General features: G+C 38.1%; 1 protein-coding gene across 4 annotated transcripts in view; it reads left to right on the top strand.

Moving 5' to 3' along the window:
• SMAD4 (SMAD family member 4) overlaps positions 1 to 10,212 on the top strand; it is a 57,446-nt gene extending 47,234 nt beyond the window's left edge. For 3 of the 4 annotated variants that reach the window (XM_082355434.1, XM_082355432.1, XM_082355433.1), the window contains 2 exons: positions 2,053 to 2,191; positions 3,687 to 10,212. In XM_082355434.1, the coding sequence (XP_082211560.1) occupies positions 2,053 to 2,191; positions 3,687 to 3,898 (351 nt within the window). In that variant the 3' untranslated portion in view covers positions 3,899 to 10,212. Of the gene's footprint in view, positions 1 to 2,052; positions 2,192 to 2,728; positions 2,842 to 3,686 lie in introns of all 4 variants that reach the window. The other variant, XR_014234412.1, reaches the window with a different exon arrangement.
• Positions 10,213 to 18,761: the final 8,549 nt, after the last annotated feature.

Raw genomic sequence — 18,761 nt, 5'->3', positions numbered from 1 at the left:
GAAAAACTCATAGGCAGTGCGCAGAGTATTTTTAGGGCAGTGAAAATACTCTATGGCACTACAACATTGGATACGTGTTGTTATACATTTGTCTAAACCCATAGAATTATAAAACCAAGAGTGAACCCTAATGTAGCCTATGATTTGGGGTGATAACGCTGTGTCAGGGTAGGTTCATCGATGTAGCAGGGGCACCACTGTGGTGCGGGGCGTTGACGGTGGGGGAGGCTGTGCTTGAGTAGGAGGCAGAGCTCGCTTTACTTTTTACTCAGTTCTATCGTGAGCCTAAAACTGCTCTAAAAACTAAGGTTTGTTAGTTTCTTTAAAAAAAAGAAAGTGCTTGTAGAGCTGTTTGACGTTTCAGATATTTGAGTCCCACTTTGTACTGTGCTGAGTGATGCCTTCTAAGAGGTCAGAGAGCCCAGTGGAAAATTTCAGAATCTAATGGACTCTTGGGAATCTTGAAAAAACAGTGGTTTTTGTTCTGGGCATTGCGGGATTTCTGATTTCCAGACCTGACTTTGTCATGCTTTCTGTTCTGAAGCCTTTTAGGACTGATAGTTTGGTCAGGTAATAAATACATCTATATGTGACAAATTTCTGTCTCTTCAGAGAATGGGATAGTCTAAGTTTTTCCGTCATTGATGCTGGAAGATTGGCATTGAGTAGAGAAATAAGTAAATAGGAATGTGGTTTGCTATTTGGAGAGGGTTCTCTTGTTTATTGTTGTTGTGTGCTCTTATGTTTCATGTAAATACCATGGCTAAAGACAGTCACAATTTTTTCAGGCATCTGAAAACTAATGGTTTGGGCTCCAAACCTGTTGTTTATCTGATAAAGTACTATGTTATGCATTCTTTGATTTTTTTTATTGTCAAGGATAATTATGCTTGCTTATATTTGGGTTTTGTGCATACTAGAAGGATGTTTTTTTTAATGTAATTTACTCCTGACAAAGGAATATAGTCACATGGTTCAGAAATTAAAATGATATAAAAAGAGTGCATTGAACAGTCTTGCTTCTACTCTGTCCTTGTCTTCCTTTCCTACAACTTCTAAGATGATCACTCTGCTTGTGTAATCTTCCAGTGCTTTAAAAAATGCCAGCCCTTGGCATGGCTGATAAAGAACATTGAAATTACTTATGAACTCCTTAACTTATCCTGAAAGGTCAATGGCTACATGAGAGGCCAAAAATAAAATAAAATATAATAAGTAACATTTATTGACAGCTTACTGTATACTATGCCAAGTTTATAACAACCTTATAAAACAGCATGTACACTTAGCATTCCCATTTTATAGATAAGAAAATTGAGGCCTTGGAGAGGTTAAGAAATTTAACACATGTAGGTAGCAGGTATCAGTGATAGGATTCAAAGCTAAGCATTTTTTTTTTTAATCACGAGCATACAGAAAGTAATGAGAAACTAGTTAATGAAATCCCATGTATCTATCACTGAGATTCAGTAGTTGTTAAGATTTTACATTTACTTGATTTATTCTTTTTCCTCTGTTTCTAAAGTATTTTAAAACAAGTCCTAAATATCATGTTATTTTGCTCCTATGGATTAAAGTATGCATCTCTGAGAAATGTAGTTGTTTTCTTATATAGTGACGGTGCTTTTATTCAGTCCTCCAAATAGAATGATAAAGAAAAGAAGTTGGCCATATTGACCTAGGCCATCGATTCATCCTAAAGAAAACTCTCAGCAATTTGGTTATGAAAGGGAGGGATGATTTCTTAACTGTTCATTTTACACAGTGGTGTGGTTTTTCACAAGGACCATAACGGCTGCCCCACACTGAACTCTAGATAAAGGATACAGAGAGCTGTGGTGGCCAAAGCTGTCCTCATAGTGAAATGTGCCTCTTGGTGAGCTTCAAGCCGCCTTTCCTAAGAACTACATATACATAAAAAATTAAAATTTTGAATTCTTTAATTCTGAGAGCTAAATCAAGCTATGAGTTTTAAATAAATTGTGCATTGGTTTTTGATGTATGAATATTTTCTGCTGGACTCATGGCATGAGACTTATACTTTTTTTTAAGGTCTTTGATTTGCGTCAGTGTCATCGTCAGATGCAACAACAGGCAGCTACTGCACAAGCTGCAGCAGCTGCCCAGGCAGCAGCCGTGGCAGGAAACATCCCTGGCCCCGGATCAGTAGGTGGAATAGCCCCAGCTATCAGTAAGTATACTTTTGATTTTTTTTTTTTTTTAAGTGTAATAGTTGGCGTTTTATCTTGATTGACTCAGTTGATTAGTTACTTTAAACAATAATAGAAATTAAAGTTCTTTTTACTGGGATAACATTTTTGAATTTGTAAACAAAAAAAAAAAAGAACTGTTCTTCTGTAATAGTTGCCCTTTGTCTAGGACCCTGTGTTCATTCTTTTTGTATCAAAAAAGGGACTATGGGATAAAGGAGAAAGGGGGTTATTATATTATATTGATCAGTCTCCCCTTTTTTTTGCTGATGCTTTTAATTCTTGCCTCACCAGCCAGGGTGGGTTGAGATCACTGACATGCTTTGCTTTATTCTAGAAGGAAAGCATATTTCAGTTTCAGAGTTAGGCACCTCTCCAGTTTTTTCTTAAGTATGCTAAGCATGGAGAGAAAACTAAGTGAGGGTGGTATTTTGGTAACTTGTAGACTTTTTTTTAATTTTAGGGTAAAATTGAACTGTGTGCCAGGTTTCACACTGATGGGGAATTTTTTACTGCAGAGTTAAACTCCTGACTATAGACTTTTATGATGGAAACACGTGGCACCCATCTTCCACGTCTGAAGGCATAACTAGTGATTCATTCAACCCCTGTTCTTAACCTCTTCAGTGTGGTAAGCAAATCACACTGGCTAAGAAAACTGCAGTGGCCCTGCAGGTTTCTCTACAGTACATACAAATTCCTCCCATTAGTTTCATTGTAATATTGATGAATGCAGATTGACTATATGACTGTATGTTCTGACTGGAAAATTAGATGCAGAGTCTACGTTGTGACTTATGTTCAGGAGTTTACAATTTAGAGGTAGATAAGGCATACTCATTTAGAAAATTTTATTTTTTAAAAGATTTGGGCATCTAAACCATTAATTTGCTAGTTTTGATGTTACAAACATACTTCTACTAAAGAATCCAGAACTATTATTAAATTTTTCATTCTCATCTACTGCCCCCTGTTGAGTAATTACATATTACCTCTGTTACATTGTGAAACTGAGAGACAGACATCATCTGGGTCATCCAAGAAGTCTTAGTGGAACCAGGACTGTTAACTGTCTCATTATTAGTCATGTCTTACTCTGAACTAGACTGTTTAGACAGACAGTAAGGTTCTTAGAACCAACCTGTAGGCATGCACTACCTCTTAAAAACAAGTTGTTTTTTATTCCTTCACCTCTACTTCTAAAGAGAAAAACAGGTGGGGTGTTGGTGGATTGTGGTAATTCATAATTGATGGTAGCTGGAAAGACCCATGTGGAATGTAGATGGTCTTAACCAAAAGTTTTCAGTCCCTGTTGATAAAGTATAGATCTACACTTACTTTTTGGCACCTTGACAGAGAAGTTATATGCTGGGGAGAATGAAGTAAAGAAAGCTGGTCACCTTATTAATGTAAGATTTAGGGAGGATGGGAAGAGATCAACTGTCCCTCTGACGTCATCCAAATCTTTTCTGTTAGGTTTGTCAGCTGCTGCTGGAATCGGTGTTGATGACCTTCGTCGTTTATGCATACTCAGGATGAGTTTTGTGAAAGGCTGGGGGCCTGATTACCCAAGACAGAGCATCAAGGAAACACCTTGCTGGATTGAGATTCACTTACACCGGGCCCTCCAGCTCCTAGATGAAGTACTTCACACCATGCCTATTGCCGACCCACAGCCTTTAGACTGAGGTCTTTTAACTTAATGTTGGGGCCCTTAACATTATCAGGATGGTGGACTATAAAATGCAATCCTGTTTATAATCTGAAGATATATTTCACTTTTGTTCTGCTTTATCTTTTCATAAGGGGTTGAAAAATGTGTTTGCTGCCTTGCTCCTAGCAGACAGAAACTGGATTAAAACAATTTTTTTTTCCTATTTAGAACTTTTCAGGCATGGCTCAGAGCTTGAAGATCAGGAAAAACACATTCTTATTATATCTTCACCAGTTATGTATGAAGGAATCATTCCAATGCTGGAAAATTTAGCCCTTTAAAATGTTTTAGAGCCTTTTATATGCAGAACATTAATATGTGTGTTATTCTACAGAATAAATTCAATATTGCTGATTTTAAAGGCAGAGAAGTTCTCAAAGTTAATTCACCTATATGTTATCTCGTGCGTGAGTTGTTATCGTTGAGCACACTTTACTCCAAAATATTGTGCCGTGTGGGTGAGTTAATTTTACCAAGAGCAGCTTTACTCTGTGTTTAAAAAAGAAGATAGTAATGTATTATAACCTTTTATGCAAAATGTTTTTTTCAAGTTAAACTAGTGAAGATGATTTCAATTCAGATTGTCTTGCGACTTCAGTTTTTCTTTTGCCAAGGCAAAACACTAATCTCTGTATATTGAGAATTCCTTAAAATTACCAAAGGAATATCATTTAAAATTACATTTGTTATCTTTGTTGGATAACTATTTATCACGAAATCTACTTTAGCCCTGTTAAACAGTAGATGTATTCTATATTTCTAGGCACAGGGTTGGTTACTAAGAAGCCTAGAGGAGGAATTTCTTTCCTTCATTAACATAGGGAAAGTTTTTGTATTTTTAAAAACACTAAAAGCAGTGTCACTCCATCTAATATCTTACCGTTCTGCAAAGGTGGCAGTGCTTAAACTAAATAGTGAGTATTTTGGAAACTGCTAAATTCTGTGTTAAATACTGTGCAGAATAATGGAAACATTACCGTTCATAATAGGTAGTTTGGATATTTTTGTACTTGATTTGATGTGTGACTTTTTTTTCGTATACTGTTTAAATCATGTATGTTATGACATTGTTTAAAATTCAGTTTTTGTATCTTGGGGCAAGACTGCAAACTTTTTTATACCTTTTGGTTATTCTAAGCCCTTTGCCATCAATGATCATATCAATTGGCAGTGACTTTGTATAGAGAATTTAAGTAGAAAAGTTGCAAATGTATTGACTGTACCACAGATACAATATGTATGCTTTTTACTTAGCTAGTAGCATAAATAAAACTGAATCTCAACATGCAAAGTTGAATTCTAGGTTTGATTTTTAAGGTTTTTTTCTTTTGCACTTTTGAGTCCAACCTTAGTGGCGAGACACCTTCTACTAAATGACAGGCAACAGCCAGTACTATTGGGCAGCTTTGGTTTTTTTCTCCCACTCTACCAGGACTTCCCTATGGACATTATGTATCAAGTGTAGGGTTGGTTATTTTTTTTAACTTTTATTTTACTGTAGCAAAACTAGGCCTGATTGTCTATAAGATAAATAGGTTGTCTACAGGATAAATAGTGTGAAATAAATCAAGGATTATCTTTCAGATGTTTTTGCTTTCTTCATGGAGGGCCTTTCTAAGTGTAATAAGATTATTTCAGGTGTGTTACAAGTTTGAGACATGAGAAACACTTAATGCATGATAGTCATCCTTATATCAACTTAAATCAACAAATCTTCTACTTCTTTGCTTAGGTCTTCTTATTAAGACCATCCTAGAAACCACTGAGTTTGCTTATTGCTGTGATTTAAACATATCTTGATCCAAGCTACTTGTATTTTGTTTTTTAAAATAACATTTCTACCAACTCATTTATACTCTGGAGTACTTACAGATACTTCTGTTAAAGACCTAATCTTAATCTGTAAAGTTTGGTGATTTTACGTTTTATTGGCAGATTTTTTAAAAGGTATCTTCATTCTCTAGAAATTTTTGACTTAGGTCTATTTTATTGTGAATGAAGAATAGGAGCAAGAGGAGAGAGTTTTAGAATAACAGATTTTAAAAATCGAGGTTATTTGATTAGAACCATAAGCATGCTATGATATAATCCATTGCCTCCTATTCTACTTTAAAGAAGGTTTACATGTGTAATCATCTAGGGAAAGTATTGTGGAAGATATTTGCTAAGTAGTCTGTCTTTCTGGGCAAGCCACCCACTTTGGTTTCTTTTTGCAAAGAGCCATAAAAATACGACAAGTACACAGAAGTACTTCTAGTTATTAATTGCTTTATACTTGTGCCTAGGTTCAGTCACATGCTTTTGAGAAAACATCTAGTATATTATAATCAGTTATTTCTGAGGGCTTAGTTGTTGAACAGTATTTACGTTTCTTAGTGGTAGTCATCTTTGATGAGTAAGACTAAAAGAATCGCAGTGTTTAAGATTTTATGGCTATTTTAAGAGTAGAATAGTGTCCACAGTTCTTGGAATCTGATTGCTCTGAGTATATGGTTCTGGGTGGGTTTTCTCTAGCTAGTTCATATCTCAGAGACTCTCAGAATATTGAATTTCAGTGGAAGCTGAGAGAGAGATGAACCAGGTTTGTACCTTTATAATCAATCCAGTATGAGGCCCATTCCACTTTTGTCTAGTGCCTTTCAGTGCATTATCAAAGGGAAATCCTTAAATCCAAAATGGTGTTGCCTTTATTTTCCAGGGAGTAGATTCTTTTGTGGGATATAGTCTATCATTTTTTATAGTATACTACCCCTGGTATACAAAGATAATGATGATAAATCACTGCCATATAACCTTGCTTTTCTAGAAGCATGGCTCGTTTGTATTGACCTAACAGGCAAATAGGTTGCCTGTCCCATTCCTCCTGTAAGCATTGTAGGTTTACAGGTTGAGTGACCTGGCTTAGGGATAACCATACTCAGAATACCCTAATAAACTGAACACATATGAGCTGTGTTGTATTTCAAAGTTAAAAATCCACTTTCGTGTGGAAGGGTGTAGTGTAGAGAGGAGGGGGTATTTGTAATAGAACATTGAAGGCAAAATAAAATGTCCTGTCTTCCAGATGATAAATATCTTATTTTAAAAGTTTATTGCAGTTGTCTTTTTGACCATGCCCATCTGAAGAAGGGAAATTTTACATGTTCCATGGTGCTCCTTAAGTATATGTGGAGGTTAAAGAATATATGGTGAAGTATTTCGATTCCTGGTTTGGTGGTAACTAGTTAGTAGTTACTAGCTATTATGCAAAATCAGTCTAGTTCAGAACCTCTTTGAGAGCCTTTTGGAAGAAGAAGTTTTATTCTCAGTAAGGCAGAATCCTTTTTGTTGCTAATGTCTATAGGTTGCTCCCTCCATCATTGAGTCATTTTACTGGCATTTAATAATAGCAGATTGGGAAATGGGAAAATGGTGAATTTTAGGTTACTGGGGTAAATGAGTGTATGAAAGCAATTACCTGTAAAGTCAGTTAACAACTCTTTTGTGGATGGGGTTTGGCTAAGACTAGCAGATAGAAGAAATGCTTTTTTTTTTTTTCCTTCCTAAAGGCAGAACCCATTGTTGCGGATAGCTATCTGTAAATAATCACCTAAGTCCTCCTTTGCAAGATTATTGAAGACGGGATATGAGAATCTTGTGTGCACCCTTTCTATTTTTTCCTCACAACTAGATAATTTCTTTTCTCCGAAGATATATCAGGAAGGATGTAGAAAGTTAGTGGCCTTATTCATAGCACCCTCAGGCCCAGCCTTGTCTGTAAGCACTTGTCCCAGTGTTGCTAGCTTGTTTATCTTATTTATCTGGTATCACTGTGGAATGGAATTTTCTGCATAATCCAAACTTGCCTTATTTAAGCAGTAAAACTTTTTTTACTTTGGCCATTTTTTTGGGTGGAGGTTATATGTATATTAGAGAACATACTAGATACAGTGTTTCTTTTGTGCCTCCTGTCTTGTAGACTTCAGAGGCTGCTAAGACATGCGGGACTGTTTTACCTGCACTAAATGGTCGCAGACTCCTATGGTTTGGAATGTTTGGTTTTGTTATACTCCCCCCGCCCCTTTAATGACGGCAACCACTTCCTGTGTGTTACTAGTATACCTCCCCTTAGTTCCTTCTTCCCTTTCTGATTCATTTTCCCGACTGGGCAAGGAAGCCAGATAACCATACTTATTAGAACTTTCTTTAAAACACCAGGGCAAACTGGGACAGGAGCCGAGGAAGTATCCTGTAAAGTATTGAAAAGAACTTCGGTGCTTTGGCGTTTGATATCAGTTTGACTGCTTAGTGTGCTTCCTGATTCGTGCTGAGTTTCAGGTAGTTGACATAGAGAGAAATGAGTCGTATTCATAATTTTCCCCTTTGAAAGGTTTTGTTGCTTCCACTTGAATGCTGCTCAAACGAAAACTGGGGTTACAAGTGTTGGTTACTAAGTTAGCGTCAATAGCCAGAGGCAATACCATTGCCTAGAGGACACCAGCAAAAAAAGCAAAAAAACAAAAACCTTGGAAAATGAGGGGGTCATTTTTGTTTTGTTTTGGTGTCCCCTTTTTGAGTCCTATCTTCTGGCCTTCCTCCTCTACAGATATTTTTGACCTTTAGGTGCCTTTATGAGAATTGAGGGTCTGATATCCTGCCCCAAGGAGTAGCTAAAGTGATTGCTGATGTTTTCAGGGATTTTAACATCAGACTTGAATGAGTGAATGAACCTTTTTTTCTTTTCCTTTCATCATCATCTTTTTTTTTTTTTTAAATAGGAAGAACTAAGGAGAAAACTCCAGTGAAGACAATCATTTCTCTCTATTGGTGTGGATAATTTTCAGTTTATTTCAGATGCTTTCTCAATAGGTCTGAGAACTAGTGTTCTTGTTCAACCTGAAACTAGTAGTGGCTCTGGGCTGGGGCCAGACAGTTGCACTCTCTAGTTTGTGCTCTGCCACTAATTTGATGTATGACCTTGGGCAAGTCATTTACCTTCTTTGGGCCTCAGTTGCCTCATCTGTAAAATGAGGGAGTTGGACTAGATGAGTTCTTCCAGCTCTGAAGTTTAAGTGACCTTGCCTACCTTGCAGCAGTTTTTGATTTCTTCCTTACCTTTGGTCTGCTGTCTGAGGGGGCTTTTTACTTATTTCCACATTATTCAAATGAGACTAGGCTTGATATTTTATTACTGTTCTGTGGACAAGAAGTTACATAATATGTCCTTAAAACTTAAATTCAACCAAAGGCCTAGCACCGCCTTGGAGGCTGCAATAAATACTTAAAAAAAAAAAAAAATGGAGAAAAGCCTTCATTTTATTTTCCCATCATCTCTATTCAAGGTGTATTAAGGCTTTTTTTGGAGTCATGATATTCTACCTTTTGGGTTGCTATGTGTGTGACACCATCCTCTTAAGTACTGTGTGCTGGTAATTTTTTTTTTTAAACTAAAATGGATTGAAAACTTATTGTAAATGCCTAATGGTTATTAGAGGTCATTGCTTTGGGTCTTTGGTTTCTTAACTCTTCTGTTCTCAAAACAGGGAAATTCCCTTGAACTGTGTCAATTAAAATGGTTTATATGACTCAAGAAATCAATACCAGTGGATGATTTTTCACTTTATTTTTGGCTCTTTTTAGGTCCGTTTTGATTAGAAGACTTTTGGCTGGAGCATTCCTTTCAGAGTTCTCTTCCAGCCTATCCTTGGATGAGTATAATTAATGGACTTGTCTTTTTCAAGGACCTTGAGAACCTTCCTTGGGGGTGGGGTCAAGGGTAGGGGACTGGGGAGTCCTGGTAGAGGCCAGCTCTGTGGTAGCTGGAAAGGAAGGAATGAAACCAGCTGCTGTTGCTGTGGCTGCTTGTCATTGATAGAAGGACTCATGGGCTTGGATTGGTTGAAAAGCCAAACATGGAGTCAGCAAACTTCTTCCAAGTATGGGTTCTGGCCAATGCCTTGGACATGTGATTTAAGGGAAAAGTGTGAAAGCTCCTGGATGATGGAAACCTGGTGAGCTGCAGAACCATTTGGAGGAGGTGACTGGGGATTGGGAACAGATTTGGTGATAGTATTTCCCAACTCTGTCTCCTCCTCTGAAGTCAGAGGAATGCAGCTATGCCAAAACTCAGAGAAGAGCCACACTTAGCTTCTGCTTTTGGGAAAACTGGTCAGCTAAGGCTCTGGTAGTTCCTTTGTGGCTTTCTGTATACTTTTGCCTGGTTGAAGTCTGTGGCTAAAAAATAGTTGAACCTTTCCTGAGAACTCTGTAACAAAGTATGTTTTTGATTAAAAGAGAAAGCCAATTAAATCATTATGTGCTCATTCTTTTTCTTAAAGCCTGTGGATGTTTTAGATCTAGAAAGAATTTCTAATCACGTAGTGAGTTCTCAGACTTGAGGACATTTTCCTTCATTGCTTTGTGACCATTGAAACGGGAACTACAGCATTGCAAATATGACCATGGGAGAACAGTCCCCATTCTTTCCTCATTTCTAAAAGGAGAGAGTGGAATGATGGTGGTTGAAGAGGTAGGTACTAGGGAATTATGAGAACCAAGATGCTTAAAGGAGAGACAGAAATTGGAAATTGGAGACCAACCCTATCATTGCCCATCTAAGGATAAAGAAAGCTATTCCCCCCTAGCTGCCTCCTTTATGAAATGAAGGGTCAATGTGGGGCAGGGGGTGGTCAGGTAAGGTGATTCTTTGGCAATGGCTTGCAAAAAAAAAAAAAAAAAACGCACGACCAAACCAGTATTTTCTTTCTGGTCTTGCTGATGTGAGTTCCAGAGACATTTATCAGGCCGAGAGACTCGTTCTCGCCTGACCTAAAATTTACAGTATTTTAAGCTGAACTTGAAGAGGTTGTCGATTGGCATTCTGTTGAGGGGAAAAAAACAAAACACAAAAAAACATTCCTTTGTGAAACTCTTCAGGTGTAAGGGCAGTTTTATGTATTCTTCATCTCTCTCTGCCCTCTGCTTTTGACCCTTGATTCTTTGTGCTTTATTCCGTCTCCTGCCTTATCACAGCTCCCACAAATGACAACCTGAAAAGTCCCAACTCCTCTTCAAACCCTTCTCACCCTGTCTTCTCACTGTGATAAATTGTAGTGCCCTTTACCCTCAGCCCTTTCTGTTCTAAAAGAACAATTCTTTTAGTTCTGGCCCTACTTTGGGGATGGCATCCACTTCTTTATTTTGATGTAGTCCTTTTGGGCCAGACAGATGGACAGGATGGGTTCAGGGAATTTGTCACCAGCAGACCTACCCTAAAAGAATGGTTAAAGGAGTTTCTCTAAACAGAAAGGAAATGATAAAAGAAGAAAGGTAATATCAAGAAGAAATTAAAAATATGGTAAGCAAAACAATACATATATATGGTAAGCAAAAATATGTGTTAATACATAAATCTCATCTTGAGTTTTCTAAATTATGTTTGCTAGTTGAAGCAAAAATTGCAACACTGCCTAAGGTGATTCTAAATGTATACAGAGTAAATATTTAAAACTATGAAAAAGCTAACCAAAGAGATAAACTCAGAAATACTATAGATAAATCAAAATGGAATCCTAAAACATTTTCAGGTAACTCACAATGAGGCAGGGGGGAGAAAAAAACAAGCAAAAAAACAGAACAAAAAGAAAATGTTTTTAAAAATGTCAGACTTATTATCTAACATATTAATGATTACATTAAATGTAAATGGTTTAAATACACTAATTAAAAGACAGATATTGGTAGACTGTATTAAGAAACATGACCCAACTATATACTGTCTACAAGAAACTTCAAATATAACAATAGGCAATCTGAAAGAAAAAAGTTTATAGGAAAAAATATATTAGGTAAACAATCAAAGAAAAGCAGGATTGGCTATGTTAATATCAGATAAAGTAGATTTAAGAGCAAAGAAAAATGCCAGATAGAGAGGGACAGTATGTAATGATAAAGAGGTAATTCATCCAGACAGAGTTAATCCTAAGTGTGTATACACCAAGCAACAGAGCAAAATATGGGAAGCAAAAAATGATAGAATTGAATGGAGAAATATATCCACAACCATAGTTGGGGACTTCAACACAGCTTTTTAAACAGTTGATAGAATAGCTAAACATAAAATCATCAATAATATAGAAGAACTCAACACCCCCATCAACCAATATGATCTAACTGACACTTACAGAACAAGTCATCCAACAACAGCAAAATACTATGCTTTTCAAGTGCAGACAGAACATATACCAAGATAGACTCAAAACTTAACAAATTTAAAAGAATTGAAATCATATAAAATGTTCTCCAACCACAGTGGAATCAACTAGAAATCAGTAATAGATAACAGGAAAATCTCCAAGCACTTAGAAACTAAACAGTATATTTCTAAACCATGGGTTAAAGAGCAAGTCTCAAGGGAAGTTTTTTTAAAATACACTGAACTGAATGAGATGAAAGCATCAACATCTGTGGGATTCAGTTAAAGCAGTGCTGAAAGGGAAATTTATAGCACTAAATGCAAACAGAGAAAAAAACATCTCAAATCAATACTTTAAAGCTTCCACTTCAAACACTTAGAAAAACCTAAAGCAAGCAGAAGGAAGGAAATAAAGTTGGAGCAGAAATCAGTACAATTGAAACAAAACCAACAGAAAATCAATGAAACAACAGGTTCTTTGGAAAGATCAGTAATATCAACAAACCTCTACCAAGACTGACAGAAAAAGACAAGACACAAATTACCAATATGGGGAATAAAATGGGATATCAATACAGCCACTATAGACATCAAAAGGATAAGAAGGGAATACTACAGATAACTTTACACATGTAAGTTTGACAACTTAGATGAAATTGACCAATGTTGAAAAACACAAATTACCAGCACTCACCCAACATGAAATCAATTATTTGAATAGCCTTATAGCTATTGAGATGGAAATAATTTTAAAATCCCTGAAAAGAAATCTCCAGTCCCCAGATGGTTTCACTGAAGATTCTACCAAGGAAGAATTAATACCAGTTACACAATATTATCCAGAAAATAGAAGAGAATGCTTCCCCATTCATTTTATGAAGCTAGTATTACCCTGATAAAAAACCAGACGAAGACAATACAAAAAAAGAAAAAACAACAGACCAATATCCCTCATGAATATATATGCAAAAATCCTTAACAAAATATTAGCAAATAGAATTCAGCAACATACAAAAAATTATACACCATGACCAAATGGAGTTTCTTTTAGGAATGCCAACCTGGCTCAGTATTTGAAAATCAATCTAACTACCACATTATCAGGCTAAAGAAGAAAAATATCTCATCATCCTACACACATTCATGATAAAAACTCAGAAAATAGGAACAGAGGGGAAATTCCTCGATTTAATAAAGCACATCAACAAAAAAAACCTACAGCTAACATAATACTTAATGGTGAGAAACTAGATGCTTTCCACCTAGGATCGGGAACAAATCAAGGATGTCTACTTTCACAACTCTTATTCAGCACAGTGCTGAAAGTTTTAGCCAGTGTAATAAAGCAAGAAAAGGAAATAAAAGGCATACAGATTGAAAAGGAAGAAGTAAAACAATCCCTATTTGTAGATGACATGATTGTCTATGTAGAAATTCCCAAGGAATGTATTTTAAAACCCCTAGAACTAATAAGTGAGTCTACTGAGGTCACTGAATACTAGATTTACGTACAAAAGTCAACTGTAGTTTTATCATAAGCAATGACCATGTGGATGCTGAAATTAAAATACAATACTGTTTACAATCACTTGAAAAAGAAACAGGTGTAATCTAACAAAACATGTATAGATAGGACTTGTATGCTGCAAATGCTGATGAAATAAATTGAAGAACGTCTAAATGAATGGAGAAACATGCTGTGTGTTCATGGATTGGAACACTCAATATAGTATGTCAATTCTCCCTAGATTGATATACAGGTTTAATGCAATTTCTGTCAAAATCCCAGCAAGATTTTTTTTTTGTAGGTATAGACAAGATTATTCTAAAATGTACATGGAAAGGCAAACCAGAAGGTAAGACAATTTTGATAAAAGAATAAAGTAGGAAGAGTTAGTTTACTCGAATTCAAGACGTTATAAATATAGCGTATGTGTGTGTGTGTATACTGAATATGTGTGTGTATATATATATGATTACTGTATATTGATTACTGTAGTCGAAACTGTGTGGTATTGGAGGGATAGACACACAGATCAATAGGATGAAATAGAGAACCCAGAAATAGACCCACAGAAATATGCACAACTGACTTTTTACAAAGGTGCAAAAGCAATTCAATGGAGAAATGATAGTTTTTTCACCAAATGGTGATGGAGAAGCTGGACACACATAGACAAGGAAACGGACCTTGACCCAAGTTTTATACTTTATATGTAAATTAACTAAAAATGAATCACAGACTTAACATGTAAAACCTAAAATTATAAAACTTTTAGAAAAAAAATCTTTGGGATCTAGGATTAAGCAAGAAGTTCTTAGACTTGACACCAAAATCAAGATCCATAAATGGAAAATTTGATAAATTGCATTCTGTCAAAATTAAAAATATTTGCTCTGTGAAAGACCCTGTTAAGAGAATGAAATGACAATATCTAGAATATATAAATAATTCTCAAAACTCAACAATAAAAAAACCAAATAATCCCATTAGAAAATGGGCATAAGACATGAGACATTTCACTGAAGAGGATATACAGGTGGCGTATAAGTACATGAAAAGATACTCAACATCACCAGCCATTAGAGAAATGCAAATTAAAACCACAATGAGATATCGTTATACACCTATAATGGGTAAACTAAAAAATACAACGTCATATGCTAATGGGGATGCAGAGAAAGTGGACCACGCATACATTGCTGGTGGGGATGTAAAATGTTACAACCGCTCTGGAAAACGGGCAGTTTCTTTTTAAAAAACCGAACGTGCAACTAATCACAAAGTCCACCAACTGCACTCCTGGGCATTTATCCCAGAGAACTGAAAAGTCATGTTCACACAAAAAACCTGTACCTGAATGTTTATAGCAGCGTTATTTGTAATAGCTGAAAACTGGAAACAACCCAGATGTTCTTCAACAGACAAATGGTTAAACGAACTGTGATACATCTACACCATGGAATACTACTCAGCAATAAAAAGGAAAAAACAATTGATACATGCACATCTAGATGAATCTCCAGAGTATGCTGCTGAGTAAAAAAAAAGACAATTCCTCCCAATTACAAATTATTCCAATTATAGAACATTCTTGAAATGACAGAAGTACAGAAATGAAGAGCAGATTAGTGGTTGCTAGAGGCCAAGGTTGGAGGTCAGTGGGTATACAGCAGAAAGGTAACAGAGGGATCCTTGTAGTGATGGAAATGTGTATCTTGACTGTACAGTTGACCTTAGACAACCCGGGGGGCAAGGGGTGCCGACCCTTTAGCAGTAGAAAATTTGTGTATCACTTTACAGTCCCCACAAGTTCCACACCTGTGCGTTCAATCAACTGTGTATAAGTGGACCAGCGCAGGTTAACCTGTGTTGTTCAAGGGTCAACTGTATTAACGTGGATAACCCAGTGTGGAATTGCTCTATAATTTAGCAAGATGTTACTGCTGAGGAATCTCTGTATCATTTCTTACAACTGCATGTGACTCTATAATTTTCTCAAAATAAAAAGTTTAATCTTAAAAAAAGTCATACTGTGAGGCTTATAATGAAAGACAGGTCTCTCTTTCTCAAGCCCTAACCCTAACCCTCACCCCTCTCTACTCCCATTCCTGTTTCTTAGCTCTTTATCTGGGTTTACCTCCATCTTTCTAAATCGCATACTTGTGTTGCCATTTCTTGGTTTAAAAAAAGTTTTTTTTAGACATCCACTGACTTCCTACTCTGAAAAATGAGGATTTGGCTCTCTCACACCATCACTACCACCATTATTTCCCGTTCACTGATAGAATTAAGTCATAACTTTGATTAATTCAGTATTCATAGCTGAGCCACTTGGTGTGTATTTTCTTTCTTGGATAATTTTTTTTTGGCTTTTGCTTTTTTCCTGAAAATTAATTGCCTCAGTATTTTAATGTGCACATTTGCTTAGTTTATGTGTCTCTTACTTTAGCCTCCAACTTTGTAAAAGAACGATGAAACTCCTTTCATTATGGTCAGTCACATCAGATAACCTTTTAGTTCCATTAATTAGTTACTTTTCTGGAGGTGGCCTGTTTCACTGCTCCAGTGTGGATGAGGCCTGACTCCTAGCTGTCATCCATGGACATCTCTTCACTGTTAGTGATAGGATTCTTGAGGATTACTTGGAACCAGAAGGTGTAGGTAGGAGGAGGGGGATAGGACACTGTAGTGAGTTGCTGGTGAAAACCCTGGAGAAGTGGGCAAAGCTGAAGTCACCCCTCACACAGACGCTTAACAGAATATGCAGGATGGGATTTAGAATAGGTCAGGCAGCCACGCAGCTAGCTGATGGGACCGGGATGCAAGGGTTCCAGTAGGGATGGAGTCCATCCCACTGGTCCTGGCAGCAGTGACAGCTGGCGTCCCCAGCTTGGCATCAGAGCAGCCTGGTGTGACATCTAACCCAGCCTCAAACCGGAAGTCAGGACTGCCACCCATGCACGGTCCATGGCACGCTGTCCAGCGCTTGCTAGTCGTGTGCTTCCCAAGATACCTTAGAGCTTTGCAAACATCCCCATTTGCTATAGTTCTTGGAAGTAAAACTTTTAATTAAATTAAAGCAATACCATGTACTATTCAAATGAACATAATATACAAGATACATGGAGTATAATGAGAAAATGAACACCCACAAACTCACTCCCCACGTTCAGAACCAGCACAGTTGTGTCAGGAACAACCTTTTACAAATCTCATGTGAGTTTGGGTGCCCAGGGCTGCTGGGACCTTGGGGAAAACTTTAGTTGAGGCAAAACTTGCAGGATTGCCATGGCACACAGCCGGCTGCCATAGCTGCCACCTCAGGCAGCTCAGGTCACAGAAACAGGACGAGGGCAGGGCCGGGACACCTGCGACTGCTGCCCTCCCCTCTGGTGTTCCCATGGGACACAACCCGAGGGAGCCCACCTTGGCTGTGAAGCATCCCTTCAGACCTCCCGTGTGCTAGAGGGGACTGTCCTCAGGAGAGCCGGAGGTCTCTCCAGCCACACTGGGTTCTCACACTTTACACTTCGTGTTCCACACACGAGTTCTAGCCCTTGGCTGTATGTTTTAGGTGCTCCCTGAGATGTGTTGATTGGTGGACTTGAAATAAGCTGCATCCCTCTCAGTTCTGTGCTGCTTTCATTCGAGGCTGATCTCCAGGAACTAGAACTTGCTCCTGTGGGGCTGTTCTCCCTGAATGATGTCATCAGCACGTTCTTCAGGACACTCTAGAGCTGCTTGCGGAGTGAGCCCTGAGAAGCTGTCCTCCAAGGTGCTGCCCGGAGGCTCTGGCTCTGAAGAGAAAGGGATGCTCTGATATGTTCCTCCAGACCGTGAGCAATCCTGGGGAACAGGGGGTCCCGGGGCCTGCAGGTCTCACAGCCCTGTGGCTATGGGGCGGGGCACCCCTCACTTCCTACCTTTATGCTGGCTCTTCCACGCTAAGCCTCTCTTCTGAAAATCCCTCAATCACTGAGCAATCCCTCTCGCTCTGAGCCTCTAGCTTATTCTACCCAGTTTAACACTTGTGTAATACTATCTTCTTTGTTCCCTCTTGTTTCAGGGAATCTGTGTAAGCATCTTGTCTGGAGTGTGAATCCCTTAAGGACCTGGTTTATCTAGTAAGCAAAGAAACCAACTCTGGTTAATTTAAGCGGAAAGGGAATTTGTTAAAAGGATCCGGCTTGGTAATTAGAATCCTAACTAGAGCAGGAGATGTGGGCTTGGAATCCACAGAGCCAGGCACTGCCTGTGTCACATTGCAGAACTTGTCTGCTGGGCCCTGAAACAGCAGCGAGCTTTGCCTGCGCTGCCCATGCTGGCCTGATGTCGTTGCTGCCCCTGGATCCTGGGGGAACTGCCTCTGCAGTTCCAGCCACCCTTGCCAGCACGGATTCTGCACCGTCCCCAGGTCTTCTGTCGGTAGCCTACCAAGTGAAGTCTGAGTCAAGAACACATAATCGGAGAGCCTAGATCATTGGGTCCACATCTTGGCTGCAGGAGAGGCTGGGAGAGCGAGTATTTGGCAGGTTCTCCTTTTATAACGGGAGGTGGGCTCTGCCTGACAGGCGGGAATTCCTTAAGACTAGAGAGCTCAGAGGCTAAGGCAGGACCATGACTTGCACTGCTTTGTGTGCTCTGTAGTGCCTAGAATGGTACCCGTCATATGTAATCAGTAGGTTGTTCCCAACTTGTGATTGGGGCATGACTCGGCTGAAATCTTGCCCAGGAATGAGCCACAGAGTAATAGAGGGTTCATGCATTTGTCACTATTTCTGGTTTTCAATTTAATTGGTTCTTTATTGAACCAGCCCACCTGGAGGCATTTCAGAATGTCAGAAACCTAATATCTTGGCAAAACGTCAAGGTTGTTTTAGGTTTTCCCTATTATGCCTCAGGCTGCTATGAACATTAATGTACAAGTTTTTGGATGGATACCTGTTTTTATTTCTCTTGAGTAAACACCTAAGAGTGAAACTGCTTGCTTGTATGCACATATTTTGAGAAAGTACCAAATTCTTTTTCAAAGTGTTTACATCATTTTACTTTCCTACTAGAAAACTGTGAAAATTTCAGTTCTCCACATCCTCACCAACACTTGGTATTTTGAGTCTTTTTAATTTTACCCATGCTAGTGAGTATGTAGTGGTATCTCAT

Source organism: Balaenoptera borealis (genome assembly GCF_965194805.1).
Source record: "Balaenoptera borealis genome assembly, chromosome: 14".
NCBI lineage: Eukaryota > Metazoa > Chordata > Mammalia > Artiodactyla > Balaenopteridae > Balaenoptera > Balaenoptera borealis.
The sequence above is the reverse complement of the archived record's forward strand: the minus strand, read 5'-3'. Positions and strand labels throughout refer to the sequence as shown.